General features: G+C 46.5%; 2 protein-coding genes across 3 annotated transcripts in view; both read right to left on the reverse strand.

Moving 5' to 3' along the window:
* The window catches only part of CEMIP (cell migration inducing hyaluronidase 1), a 140,624-nt gene extending 137,549 nt beyond the window's left edge, over positions 1 to 3,075 (reverse strand). For both annotated transcript variants that reach the window (XM_032771880.2, XM_032771879.2), the window contains exon 1: positions 2,894 to 3,075. The gene's annotated coding sequence lies outside the window, so the exon portion shown is untranslated. The remainder of the gene's footprint in view (positions 1 to 2,893) is intronic.
* The window catches only part of LOC116819847 (cell surface hyaluronidase CEMIP2-like), a 63,309-nt gene extending 60,055 nt beyond the window's left edge, over positions 1 to 3,254 (reverse strand). The window contains exons 1-4 of the mRNA XM_075069091.1: positions 3,146 to 3,254; positions 2,033 to 2,605; positions 1,058 to 1,613; positions 81 to 250 (exon numbers count right to left, since the gene is read on the reverse strand). Of these exons, the coding sequence (XP_074925192.1) occupies positions 81 to 250; positions 1,058 to 1,613; positions 2,033 to 2,605; positions 3,146 to 3,254 (1,408 nt within the window). The remainder of the gene's footprint in view (positions 1 to 80; positions 251 to 1,057; positions 1,614 to 2,032; positions 2,606 to 3,145) is intronic.
* Between the last annotated feature and the right edge of the window lie 11,478 nt (positions 3,255 to 14,732).

Here is a 14,732-nt window from a genome sequence, read left to right on the forward strand (position 1 = left end):
ATCTGACCAAGTTCTATAATATTAGTCTAAATTAGTTCAGATTTTAATGGTAGAAGAAAAAAGAAAAGAGCACACTACACCTTTTACCCATCCACTGAAAGCAGTGACTTGAAAATTGATTCCTTCATAGGTTTGAAAATCTCTTCCTGCTATTGCTATCCCAGTTGTTCCAGTCCCTTGATACTGTTTTCTCTCTTCTGTTGTTGAAAACTGACCACCTCCAAGGATCCCAACCAGAGCCCAGGGCTGCCTGAGTAAGATCAAGAAGAGTCTGATCATATTGACAGAAATACACCCTGTACCCCACAACTTTGAAAGAGCCTTTGTACAGAGTCCCTGTTACAGAAAGTATTCTTAAAATAAAGAAAGCCTGGATTCTAAAATAGTCTCCCATACAGCTCCCTTAATGGCTGTTTTCTTTAATATTTTATACACCAGTGGCTTGAAAAATATTATTTTTTCCTATTTACAGAAGATTGCTTGCTTTGATCTTATTAGTACACTATGCACCTGGGTATGAGTTTATATATAGTTTGGCGATCGTGCTTGTTAAAAGCAATGTTGAATTAAAAAACCCTCTTAGATGATAGGAAGTTACTATTACAATCTGGAGCTGACAGCTGTCAGCTGTTAGGAAAGAGGCCCAGGAGCTGTCCATGGTGGCGCTACAGGTTTCCCAACGCCTTCCTGCCACGTGTCGGATAACAAAAGCTCTGCCCTGGAACACACACACACTCTCCAGCGCTGACAGACATCATGTTCATGTCCTTGTGGAAAAGCCTGATCCGGACACCGGGAAAGTTAGTTCTAGCCCGGTGTCCCCCTCTTTGGCGGTCACACACTAGTGCTGACTTCCAGCAGAATCAGCCAACCTGGGGCTAGTTTGCGTTTAGCTTGTGTTGTGACCCCAGGCTGGAAGAGGGGGGCAGGTGGACTAGGCTACAGCACATTCAATATTCTCTGCCCAGAGGGCGAGGACTGAAGGTTTGGGGCTCGTGCATGATTTCCGCGCGGGACTGAAGCAAATCCCCACCCGAACACCCCGCTCCGGTCTTACCTGTACCCCAGATGCAGGATGTGTTTGCTGTGAAGAAGCTCCTTGAGAAGGAGTCGGGTCTCCAGAGTCAAACTCTTCGCTGCCGAGTCTCCTACTGCGGCTGCCACCACCTTGCCCGGAGCTTGGGTGGCTAGAAACTCCCGCAGCCTCCTGCTCTCATCGGCCAGCAGGTGCGTGTCAAAGCGAGCAGCGGCCACCACCTGGGCTGTGTCTGCATCAACGATCCGGATGTTGAGGCCTCGGCTGCTCCAGCGCTTCTCGGACTGGTAGGATCCATAGAGGAGCCCGCCCGCGTACAGGGTTTGGTCCAGCAGCGTCCAGGAAAGAGGTTTCCTCCCGTGTAATTCCAGGGTCCCCCCCCTGTCCACGCCCAGGAATTTCTTTCCGTAGTTCTCCACCTCCTGCCCCTCGGTGGCCTTCCCGTACAGCGAGATGGTGGCCCGGGAGCGGAAGGGGCACCGCGGGGAGCCAATGTGCAGCGCCCCGCCATCCTGAATAAGGATGTAGCGGGCCCTTAAGACGATGGGCTGCTGCTGATCTGCAAACACCAGCGCCCCTGGAAAGGAAGTGGGGAGACTCGCAGCGACTCTTGCCCGCCTTTGCTGGGCGCGTGGCAGCCCGGCTAGCAGGGCGCAAGCCCCCTTGGGCCACCGGCAGGCGCGGCACACAGGATCCTAGGGGCTGCAAGCGGAAGGGGACCAGTGCAAATCTCTCCGACACGCCAGGACGCCCGCCCCCATCCAAACTACGGGTAAGGCTCTGAGCCGGGGGACGCCCAGGTTTAGTGTCCAGTGACCCACCCGCCCCTCCTTGAGGGGATCATAACAGCGGGTCAGACCCCCGCGGTTCCCTGGGGTGCCTGCTCCCGTCCCAGGTTCTGGCCATGCCCGGCTGCAGCTCTCCCCGCAGACAGGGCTCTGAGCGGCTGGCCAGGCTCAGGGGAAGGCGGGCGCCAAGCCTCTGTTGGCTGCTTACCTCCGTCCTGAATGCGCAGCGAGTGGAAAGTCGCAGAGCTCTCCAGCCTCAGGGCCTCCCCCCTGCCGATGACCACCAAGCGGCTGCCGTCGTGCCCGGGACGCCAGGGAGTCAGGTGCGGGGCGCGCTCGGGACATGGCCCTGCAACACACAGGCGCACACGCCGGTTCAGTGCAGCCCGCCGCGCTCTGCCCGCAGCCCGGCTCCAAGCCCGCAGGATACGCACCTGTTGCGCCGGAGTTCGCTGCTCCACCCCTCTCGCAGGAGGCTGGGGGCAGGCCCAGAAGAGGAGAAGGACCAGGAGGAAAGCCCTTGCGAGGTGGATGCCGCAGCACTGGCGAGACGCCCCCAGAAGCTCCTTGGTCGCTCTCAGACTCGTTCGCCCACGGCGAGCCGCGGGTCCATCCGGTCCTTGAGCCCTGCCCGGCTCGCGGCGGGGCTTTGCCGCCCTGAGCAGCAGCAGGCACCTGCTGCCCGGGACGGAGGATCCCCCAGGCGAAGGTGGCAGAGGCTGGGATAGCCCCGCACGTGGCGATGGACGCGCCAAGCCCCAGAGACACACACACACAGACACTTCATTCAAAGCATTTTATTCCCACCGGCCCCCGCTCTCCGGCCCCCCGGCGGGGCGGGCGCCTCTGCAGCCACCTGTGGAGTAAAGCGGCGCTGGGTGAACGCTCCCCGGCCCGCAGACACGTGGGCTCCGGCACCTGCAGGGGGAAAAGCTCCGGCGCAGACACAGCGATGTCCCCCGGCAAAACCCAGCCCAGCCGCGGCACCTGCCAGAACCCAGCGACAGACCCGCTCCAGCCGGGCCGCCGCGGGGCAGAGCCGCCAGAGGACCAACTCCGAGCCGCTTACCTAGCCCCGGGTGCTACTAAGCCACGGCTGCTAGGCAGGGCTCCCTTCGCCGCTCTAAGGACCGGGCAGTCCCCCCTCGGGGCGCGGGGCTCTGCAGCAGGAGCTCGGCCTCGCCGGAACGGGGACAGCTGGCGGGTGCTAAGGGGAAAGCTGCTCCTGAGCACCGGGCCGCTTCTCCACTCCGGCCGGGCTCCCCCAGCCTCCCTATTTATAGCCCATCTCCCGGCCTCTGGCGCTGCCCCCGCTGTTTACAGCCGCCGCGCCGCTGGCTCCGCCCTCCCCGGTGACGCCGGCTCCTCCTGGACCCGCCGTGCGGCTCCCCAGATGCCAGGAGCCGAGCCGAGCTCCCGCCGGCGAGCATCCCCGCCCGGCCTGCCGGGGCCTGCAGGGGGCGCGCCGAGCATTCCGCGCGCACGTGGCCGGACCTGTCAGGCGGCTGGAAGAAATTCCCTTAAACTGGGAGTGGGGGAGCGGTGCCCATTCCCTGCTAACATCAGACTGTCCCCTGCGGGTTGCAGCTGCCGCCTCTCTGCCACCTTCCAGTGAGGTTCAGACAGAGGGAACGGGTGGCTTGGACTTCCTCTGTCGCTTGCACAGTACAGTCTTCACCTGAGGGGGGCGTGAGCTACCTGGGGGGTCCCCCTATCCTCACCGGCAGGGAGCTAAACTTTTCTGCAGGGAAATTGGTAGAGAAGGTGAGCAGCAAAGGGAAAGCTGTTGCCAGACACACAGGCTGGGAAACCCTAGTGCCCCAGGCTGCATGCTTAAGGAGTGAGGTGTGTTCCTCTTGCTACCTTAAACAAAGACTGTAGGCAAAGTAGGTGGCAATAGACACCTGCCTAGAACCAGATTTGAATGGCTAAGGATAATTTAGAGAGACAAAGTGGTGAGGTTATATCTTTTATTGGACCAATTTCTGTTGGCAGAGAAAAGGTTTGGAGCTTACAGAGAGCTCTTCCTTTGTCAGTTAATCTTGCAAAATCAGTCTAATTAAATCAGCCTCACCCTTTTCTCCGGGATGTGTAGCTGGAGGGCAGCTGGGAATGACTTTTTGTTTAAAGAACTCCAATGGGGAGGACTAAGAGCAAGAATGCATGAAAATTGCAGGAGGTAGGATACCACTGGTCTGAGGCTGAGACACCCATGGAGAGGTCATCTGTCCCACAACAGTCACTGTAATGCTGTAGAAAATACCTTCAGGGGTTATTCCAACAAATCTTGGGCCTGATCCAATGGGCTTTGGATCAGGTCCCTTGCTCTTAAATGATCTGCTCCCATTGACTGCAGTAGTCTTTAGACTGAAGTAGAAAGTCCATTTCAGATTCCATTTTTTTTCTGAATCAAAATTATCAGTATTCCTTATGCTGTTAAATACAGCACAAAAGACAAGAGATTCTGCCAGGCAACGTGTAAATATATTAGAGCACAAATTTGTGGCCACTGAGCTAATTCGTTCCCTCATCAAATTCTTCACTAACCATTTAAAAAAACCCAGTCCAGAGGAGAGGGACAGCTGGAAGTGAGGAGGCAAATCTAACAGCCACAGATACCACAAAGAGCCAAGGCTAAAGAGGAGCCCACTGTGCACAGCCATAAGTGCTGCTGACCGTGAACAATAAGGGAAGGGAGATACATTCTTGTGCCATCATCTGGTCTCACTGTTTCAATCTGTTGCCTCTGAACTTTATTCTGGGGCAAGATTTCTTCTGACATAGGGGACAGGGCCAATTAAATTGTTTGAAGATCTCTGGAGTCTGAATTCGCCTGTCATAAATGTGCAGAATTTCAGGGAAAAGAGAACTAGAACGTATTTTCCATAGGCATTTATCCAAATGTCCGTTGCATCCCCTGACAGTCGTATTCACCTTCAACTAAAAGGTTCATTCTAGAGGAAAATAAAGGTTAATAGACTTGACGAAAATAAAAATAACAGGTTGAGAAATTATATTCAAGCTGTATGTATTATGCTAATACATCAGTACTGGAAGTAAACGTATTAAAGACTTGGGTTATCACTAAATGAGCCCCCTCCCAGCCTACACTTGCCTTAGGGTCCTATGCAAGAGGCATTACTTAGGCCAAATTCCCTCTGATTTCAGAGGGACTTTTGCCAGAGGAAGAACTGCAGGTTCAGCCTTTAAATCTTTATTCGTACACTTGCAGAGATCTCCGGATTCTTAGATTTAAGTAATTTCCAAAATCTCTCTCTCTCTCTCTCTCTCTCTCTCAGTGGTGTTAGTAGCAGTACAGCTATCATGGTTTGATTCTTTTCCTAAGGAAAAGATTGCCTTGAGGTGAGCAATTTAGAGGCAATTTTCTCCCAGTATTGAAAAGTTCCTAACTGGCATGTGGACAGAACTGTGGAACAAATTATTCTAGAAACATCTCTATGCTTTTCTGAGAATCCACTTCAGGACTATTTAGGAACTATTACTATCCGAGAGCTGACGCTAAAGAGGTGAAATAGGGCTGATTTCACCCTTGACAAACCTTGTTTTCAGGATTATTTTTCTTTTTTAAATAAACTCCAGAATAAAGTTTACACAATACTCTTCAACTATGCAAGATGTTTTCTCAGCACCAGAACATTTCCAACCATGCAAACATCCTCACACCTTCACACAGGAAGACAGAACATCCTGTCTTATCAGCCTTTCCTAGCAAAAGGACCTCATTTTGCTGTTACTCTTACTCTTTTTTTTAGGCTAATCGGTAGTAATCTATCCTGATAAAAACAAAATGGATCATGCCACTCTTTCCTAACGGACTACCTGATATTAGGAAACTTTCAACAATCCAAGCCCCAACATGTTGCAATAAATGTAATATTTTGCATTAAAAGTTTAATTGGATTGACTGGGATCTAGTGAGGTCTCATTTAAAGGGAATGACAAAAAATAGCTGATTCATGACAGAGACATTTTGACTAACAGTTTGTTCCCACAATACCCCTGACTTTCTTCTGGCAGTAGACACAAAATTCACACAGGAACGAAGGGATGGTACTTCCTGTGTAAGCACTTTCCTCCCTGGTAAACTCCCTCTGTGAATGATATCCTGTTTCCTTAATACTGCTCAGAGGGTGGAAGGAAAAGCAGGGTCAGTTTTCACTAAGTAGTTCCCATGGAATAGTTTGAGCAAAAGTACCCTACCTAATGCCGTCCCTGTTTCTACAAGACAACCCGGTCTGTATACTTTAGATAAAAACTGGATGCTCAGGACAGCTTTCAAATGCACACAATACACATACATATTAGCATAAATTATATGAATAGCTTGGGCAACGTGTATGTATCTATGCACACATTACATATATACATATACACACACATATATATATATATAAATAAATAGAGAATGAATTAGTGTTTTGATCTGTATTGTTTTGATATTCTTTTTTTAATATTTCTTAATTACATAGATATAAAATCAGAAGCTACAAAAAAAGCCAATAGACTGGTTTACCAGATAGGGATGGTAAATAAGATTTGTCCACATCTGGTTTTAAATTCTACCAACAGGGGTCACCCTTGCACATGGTTAGCATACTCAGGTCCTAATATCTTTCAGATGATCTCTCCAGGGCCCTTTTCATGAACAATACTGAGTAAGTCTTATTCCAAGATTTGTACTGAATTAACTGCTTGCAATGATCACTTAAACCACTATACTTGCTATGATTGCCAGTTTAGGCTGGAAAGGGTCAAAGCAGGAATCCATTTCATAAGAATTCATATATAATGTGACACTTCATCCTGAAAATGGATAACACGAGGCTCCAATTTATACGTTACCATTAAAACACAATGTATTTTCAATAACTAAATATAAAACTTGCCTCTTCCCATCTGCAAATGCTACTGAATTTTCTGTGCTGATATTTGTTTTCTCAACAAAAGTTATATTACTTGCATCTCTCTGTAGGCAAATACATTCAGTTTAGCCTTGAGAAAATCAGAATACATCAAAGTATTTCAATTTGTTCTAATGGATTAAAAACTTCAGTACAACCACCTCATCCAGAAATGCTTTGTATAATACACAACAAATTATTGATCATTATTTGTATTAAAGTAACACTCCAAGACCCCTGTCAGAATTGGGCGGGGGAGGCATTGTGCTGGACATTGCACAGCCATAACATTTCCTTTAATGGCTCTTGACTTTCAGAGGTGGTCTTCTAACAGAATGCTACTCAACCTGTCAGTCAGTGACCTCTACAGTCTGCATCCAATATCTTTCTAGCACCCCTTACTCTGCAGCCAGCAAATTCTTCTTTCTCCTACCTACCTTAATGGATCCCTTCCTACTAGATTTTGAACATCTTCATCTCCCACTAAAGTCAATATGGAAATTCAGGTGCTCAGCATTTCACAGGAGATGCTTCGCAATGCACTTTGCCAGTTTGGGCGTTTAATAATGAACACTGGGTCGAGGCTTTTACAGGGCCGCAGTAAGACACCTATAACCCTCTCCTACTGGATTCTGCATGATCCTGTCTGCTTGTAGCCAGGACTGGTGCTAGGGGTTTTAGTGCCCTAGGCACACGGCAATTTCGCCGCCCTGCGCGCTGGTCCCGGGGCTCCGGTGGAGCTGCCGCAGTCGTGGCTGCGGGAGGTCCACCGGAGCCGTGCGAGCAGAAGACCATCCGCAGCCACAACTGCGGCAGCTCCACCGGAGCCGCCTGCCGCCCCCTCCAGCAAAATGCCGCCCACCAATAATCCTGGCGCCCTAGGCGGTTGCCTAGGCTGCCTAAATGAAAGCGCCAGCCCTGCTTGTAGCAAACTATCCACACAGCAGGCCAGATTGCAGGAGGCTGGTTTACAGCAGCCCATGCTCCACTGTGGGTTACAGGTCAGACAAGGGAATGAGAAGCAGGCAGCAGTGTCAGAACAGAGGCAGAACGTCAAGCCTTTCATTAAGGGGCTGATCCTATAACCCATGCCATTAATCCCACTGAAGCCAGTGAGTCAGCATTGCAGGAACGGGCCTTATGGTGTGGGAGGAAATGGAAAGAGGGGAGGAAGATGGGCAACCAAGTACTAATCAATGGCAAAAGCTGGAAGCACTAGTGCTTAGAAGCCACCATTCTAACATGTATCCTTAAGCTCATAGGTGAATCAATTAAACATCATTTGTCACATGAGGCTGGTAAACACAGAGGCAAGCAGAAAATGTTAAGAACACAGGAAACATGCATTCTCCTTAGATACGTACCACTTTGTTTCATTTCAGACTTAAACAACATTCTCCTTGTTTTAAGCATTTGCTTCTTTAGCAGTGAGAAGGCTTTGGATTGCTGGGCCTCAGCCAATACTCCCATATCCCTGAGGACCTTAAGCACACGGTATAACAACAGTGGCTTCAGTTTAGATTGCAGCAGCTTGAGAGGGTTGATCTGAATTTTGGGTGGGTTGACTTCCTTATCACACTTATGAAATCGAAATATACTCCAAGCAAGCTTAGGTCCAAAGGCATCCATAAAAACATATCTGTAAAGCTTGAGGAGCATGTCACAGAATAGTCGCTCTTCCTTTGATTTCTGAGTCAGGTTCTGATTTGTTACCAACCTTCTTCTTTCCTCATGACTTACAAGAGCATTACTTCTAAGAAGGCTGGAGAGTTTATCTGAGCCAGGAGTCCCTGGGAGAATTTTCTTACCGTGAAATAGTCCTTCATAATCCAGATCCCACAAAGAACTGTTGGGATTCAGGCTATTTTCTGAAATAATCATAAATACAGTAGAAACCTATTAGGCGTAACCATGGAAGAACATATTTCCTCCTAGCAGATTTATAAAAATATACGTTTAAGAATGTTTCACTACATTACTGAATATATTTCGGCTTACTGCACCAAAAATGTATTATGGCAGGCTTACTGTATGTTTGAATAGCCAAATGAATAGACTACAATGATGACTCCTGTATTTTAGCTACTGGTGCTTTACACTGGTCAAAGATTGTAATCTAAGAACCCATTTTGTGTATTTTCTGATCTAAACTAGTATCTTACTCAACTGTTGTTATAGTCTATGTAAGTGTTATTGTATGTACATTCCTGAACAAGAACTAATGACCATGACAATACATTCTGTTTTGTATAATGACTGCAAGCAAATACAGTGGTATCTACTACAGACCCGCAGTTGGAACACATGAGTGGCTTTGTGGTAGACTGGCCCTTTTATTGACATGGCTGAGAGGGGGAAAAGGCCCCTTTCTCTCCCCTTGCTTAGCCTACTCAGCTCTTGGGCCCACATCTGGGGCCTGATTCAACTCTCATTCAAGTAAATGGGAATCTTTACACAGACTTGAATGGGAGTTGGATAGGCCCCTGCTGTAGAGTTCACCCTCGCACTCTAGAATGTTTTCCCAGTGCGTAAGTGGGCAGCATTTTGGCTCCACCCCACTATCCTCCAGATGCAAGGGGCCAGCTTCACCTTTTCAAGAGCTGCAATAACTTAGGCCCAGATCCTCAATGGTATTTAGACGCCCAAATCCCATTGAAATCTGTGGGAGTTTGGTGTCTAAATACCTTTGAGAATCCGTGCACTACTTTCTCCCTGGAGCAATAGAGAGACAGGAGAGGAATTGTGACTCCCTGAAACTTTCCAGGTTTGCTCCTGAGGTAGAGCAAGTGACACACCACCCTGTACTCCAGGCTGAACCTAAAGGCTCAACCTAGCCCCCTAACACTAATAAATACATCAATTAAGTGTAATTAAAATACCCTCTGGATTTACAATAAATAATATATTTTATCTCAGACAAGATCACTGCAATAATTAAAAGGAATGAGAAAACCAAACCAACCAAGTGTGCCACCCCAAAGGCTTATGAAATAAGTTTTTAAATAATATCAAGGTAACTGCTCCACGTCATGTCCTCAGAATCCTGGAATAAACCTGGAGCCTTCCTGATCCACAGTTTCCTTTTCTTTTATGCTTTTGAAGGAAATGACTAGATTTTAAGGGGTTTTGTGTTTACCAGAATGGCTCTCTGGCCTCTTGCATGTTTTAGAAGCTTAAAATGTACACCTCTACCTCGATATAACACTCTCCTTGGCAGCCAAAAAAATCTTACTGCGTTATAGGTGAAACCGTGTTATATTGAACTTGCTTTGATCCACCAGAGTGCATAGTCCCCCCCCCAGCACTGCTTTATCACGTTACATCCAAATTCATGTTATATCGGCATTATATCAAGGTAGTGGTGTATTTGATTTCAAGATAATGGCTAACAGCTCATTGCTGGATGGATGGGTGGAAACATAAAACTCAGACAATCATCAGAAGGTTGACTTGCATGTAGTAATCCTATTAGTTAAAATTTTATAAAATTGTTGGTTTTTTTCACGCTTCAAAAAAGCATATCCAGGGCTATAAGTTCATAGCCGTACTAAATAACCCTTTACTACATCATAGCTGTGATATGACTGTTTTATTAGGTGGTGGTGGGAATGTATAACTATCTCAGAATTATTATATCATAATAGTAAATAACAGTACTTTGCATTTTTATAGCATCTTTCATCTGGAGGATCTCAAAGCACTTAAAAACTTTGTTAAATTAAAGCTCACTACACCCTTGACACATAGATTCATAGATTGTAAGGCTAGAAGGGATCTCAAGAGGTCATCGAGTCCAGTCCCCTCCCCTCATGGCAGGACCAAATACTATCTAGACAACCCCTGATAGCCATTTATCTAACCTACTCTTAAATATCTCCAGAGATGGAGATTCCACAACCTCCCTAGGCAGTTTATTCCAGTGTTTAACCACCCTGACAGGTAGGAACTTTTTCCTAATGTCCAACCTAAACCTCCCTTGCTGCAGTTTAAGCCCATTGCTTCTTGTTCTATCCTTAGAGTAGGCTGCACGTTTCTTCTCTCCTGTATGACACGTTTGATCGCTGATTGCTCTCTGTGCCCTTTAGTTTCCTTTTCCAACTAAACAAAGCCCAATTCTTCAGCCTTCTTACATAGGTCATGTTCTACCTTTAATCATTCTTGTTGTCTCTTCTCTGGATCCTCTCCAATTTTCCACATCTTTCTTGAAATCCAGTGCCCAGAACTGGACACAATACTCCAGCTGAGGCTAAACAGCGCAGAGTAGAGTGGAGAATGATTTCTCGTGTCTTGCTCACAACACACCTGTTTAATGCATCCCGAAATTGTTTGTTTTTTGCAACAGCATCACACTGTTGACTCCATTTGCTTGTGGTCCACTATAACCCCTAGATCCCTTCTGCCGTACTCCTTCCTAGACAGTCTCTTCCATTCTGTGTGTGTGAAACTGATTGTTCTTCCTAGTGGAGCACTTTGCATTTGTCTTTATTAAACTTCATCCTGTTTACCTCACACCATTCTCCATTTGTCAGATCATTTTGAATTATGACCCTATCCTCGAAGGCAGTTGCAAACCCCCCCGTTTGGTTCATCTGCAATCTTTAATGCGTACTTTCTATCCATATCTAAGTCGTTGTGAAGATATTGAATAGAGCTAGTCCCAACCAGACCCTGCGGAACCACTTGTTATACATTCCAGCAGGTAACACTCTCTGGTTGGTTATCTAGCCAGTTATGCACCCACCCTTATATAGCCCCATTAAGTTGTATTTGCCTAGTTATTGATAAGAATGTCATGCGAGACCGTATCAAATGCTCTCAGTTTAGGTACATACCACATCTTACCACTTCTCCTTGTCCACAAATGTGTTATTCTATCAAGCTATCAGATTGGTTTGACATGATTTGTTTTTACAAATCCTGCTGGCTATTCCCTATCACCTTACACCTTCCAGTGGTTTGCAGATGATTTCCTTAATTACTTGTTCCATTATCTTCCCTGGCACAGAAATTAAACTAACTGTGTTGTTTCCTGGGTTGTTTTTATTTCCCTTTTTACAGATGGGCACTATATCTGCCTTTCCAGTCTTCTGGACTCTCCTGTATCCCATGATTTTTCAAGCTAGAGGCTCAGATACTCTCTCTTGGTTTACATCGGCTTCTTTTGCCTTAGGTTGTTTTTTTAGTGTTTTAATTGTTTTCTTCCACCTGTTTGCGGTTCAGACCAAACATAAACATTAGTCTCTGCCTTTCAGTTTCCTGTTACTGTTTTTTCCTCATACCTGAGGCAGTGGGCTCCTGTCTTGGTTCCTTCTGTGGTTAATGTAATTTATACAGTCTTCTTGTTTCCTTGATTCTGTATAGTTTGGCTCTTTTGTTGCTTTGCTTTCTAAACTTGCCCTGCTTCCTGGTGTTATTTGCCTGTATTATTTTCCTTTGTAATTTGTTCTAGTTCCATTTTTATGATCTTTTTATTTTTTGTCATGCAAGATTAATGGTTAATCTGCTGGGTCTTTTGCTTGTTCTGCTTTCTACCGCGCATAGCTGCTTTTGGGCCCTTAATAGTGTCCCTTTGAAATACTGAGAACTCTCCTCAGTTGTTTTTCCCCTCAGTCTTGATTCCCATGGAACCTTACCTATCAGTTCTCTGAGCTTACCAAAATCTGCCTTCCTGAAATCCATTGTCTCTATTTTCCTGTACTCCCTTCTACCCTTGCTTAGAATTGTTAACTCTATGATTTCATGATCACTTTTACCCAGGCTGCCTTCCATTTTCAAATTCCTGAGTTCCTCACTATTTGTTAAAATAAGATCTAGAACAGCTTCCCTCCAATAACTACTACCCCCATTTTACAGATGGGCAACCTGAAGCACAGGGAGGTTTGCCAAAGATTAGCTGATAAAGTCACTCACAGAGCCAGGAACAGAACTCAGCTGGAGCCTAACTATCCTACTATTGAGCAGGGGGTTGGACTAGATGACCTCCTGAGGTCCCTTCCAACCCTGATATTCTATGATTAACTGTGTATACAACTCCCCCTGAAATCAAATGACTGGACAATTAGTCCTGAGGAGTCTTGAATCCCAGCTTCCTGTTCTGACCAGTACGGCCTTGATCCAAAACTCACAGCTGTAAATGGAAAGCCTCCCATTAATTTCAGTGAGCTTTGGATCAAACCCTCTGGGCACTATCTAAATAGGTTGCATTTTGCAGCCATGACATCACACTTTGTAAATTTAAAATATTTCTGGTTTGGAGTTTTTCCAATGAAAACCCAAAAAGTGTTGGTAGAAAATGTTAGTCATTTTTCCCCATGGAAAACTCAAAACATTTCTTAACTGTATGTACTAACGATAAGCAATATTTTGTTTTAAACAATACATATATCTGCTAACTTTTTCAAATGAACCTAGCACTATGTCATGTGTTCTAAGCATCTGAGTGAAAGTATTTAAGACTGTAATTTTATCTTTATAATTACCAGCAATCATCTGAAAGATAAACTAAAGATCCTATTAGGGGCCTGCTTGTAAATCAAAAAGAGAAGAAGCACCAATAGGGTTTGCTGTCTCCATTCAAGAGAGATCCAAGACTGGAAGTGGATGGGCAGAGGTGCATTAGAACATAAGAAGAGCCATACTGGGTCACACCAAAGGTCCATTCAGCCCTGTATCCTGTCTGCCAACAGTGGCCAATGCCAGGTGTCCCAGAGGGAGTGAACCTAACAAATAATTATCAAGTGATCTCTCTCCTACCATCCATCTCCATGCTCTGACAAACAGAGGCTAGGGCACCATTCCTTACCCATCCTGGCTAACAGCCATTAATGGACTTAACCTCCATGAATTTATCTAGTTCTCTTTTAAACTCTGTTACAGTCGAGTGTTCACAACCCCCTCAGGCAAGGAGTTCCACAGGTTGACTCTGCGCTGTGTGAAGAACTTCCTTTTATTTGTTTTAAACCTGTTGCCCATTAATTTCATTTGGTGGCCCCTAGTTCTTATATTATGGGAACAAGTAAATAACTTTTCCGTATTCACTTTCTCCACACCACTCATGATTTTACTGAGGGGCAGAGCTGTGTAATGGAAATTTGCACATGGCCTATGTGTACACGCTTGAACTCAGCTAGTGCTCGCTTTGGGGCAGGGGAGAGAGAGAAATGCAACTCAGATGATAGAGAGAATAAACGAGATAAATGTAAGTCATCACCAGGAAGAGAATCATCAAATAATAGTATTCTGTGTATTGTCCCTTCTCCCAGGGGCTAAAGTACTGCGTGTTAAGGAGGGGGTATGGAATTAAACCACAACATTCTGATCTAGATGCTGATTTTGGACACTCAGTGGCTCCGAATTGAGAAAAAAATGTGGATCTGGGGAAGTCTAGAGGAATTGCCAAACAGTATGAAAGATGGGAGTGTGTATTCAACATGCTGTGGCAAAATGGACAGAACTCTGGGTTCTAGTGTTTTAAATGCCCAAGCACTGCTGATTCGGCAGGCTCGCAGACCTCCGCTTTTGGCTTGTGAGCCAGATAAAGAAAGCAGCTTTGCTGCTAGCGCTGCCCATCGGAAAGCTCTGCACTGTCCACTGCATTTGTAATTTGAGTTGCAAACTACTGGGCCTCGTGTCATTCTAGCCAACCTCACGCGTCAGCTGCACCATCAAACGCTACATTAACCAATCCACGGCGGAGCGCTTGCGGGAGACACGGACAATGTTTTACTAACTGGTTAAACTTGTCGTTTGAGAACCTGGGCAACGAGGCAGGAGCAGCAGCAGGTTGGCGAGTACCAGGGCACGAGGGCTGGGTGCAGAGAGATGCACATCGTTGGCCTTCTTCTTCGGGCGACGCTCAGCTGGCTGCAGCCCCTCTGCTCTGCTCTCTGCCTGCAGGGAAGGTGACCTTGAAGCCATGGCAGCAGGCGAGCTGGCAGTTCTGCTAATTGGAGGCGCTGCTGCATGAAGGGCCTTGGAGGCGGAGGG

Source organism: Chelonoidis abingdonii, chromosome 9, assembly GCF_003597395.2.
Source record: "Chelonoidis abingdonii isolate Lonesome George chromosome 9, CheloAbing_2.0, whole genome shotgun sequence".
Taxonomy (NCBI): domain Eukaryota; kingdom Metazoa; phylum Chordata; order Testudines; family Testudinidae; genus Chelonoidis; species Chelonoidis abingdonii.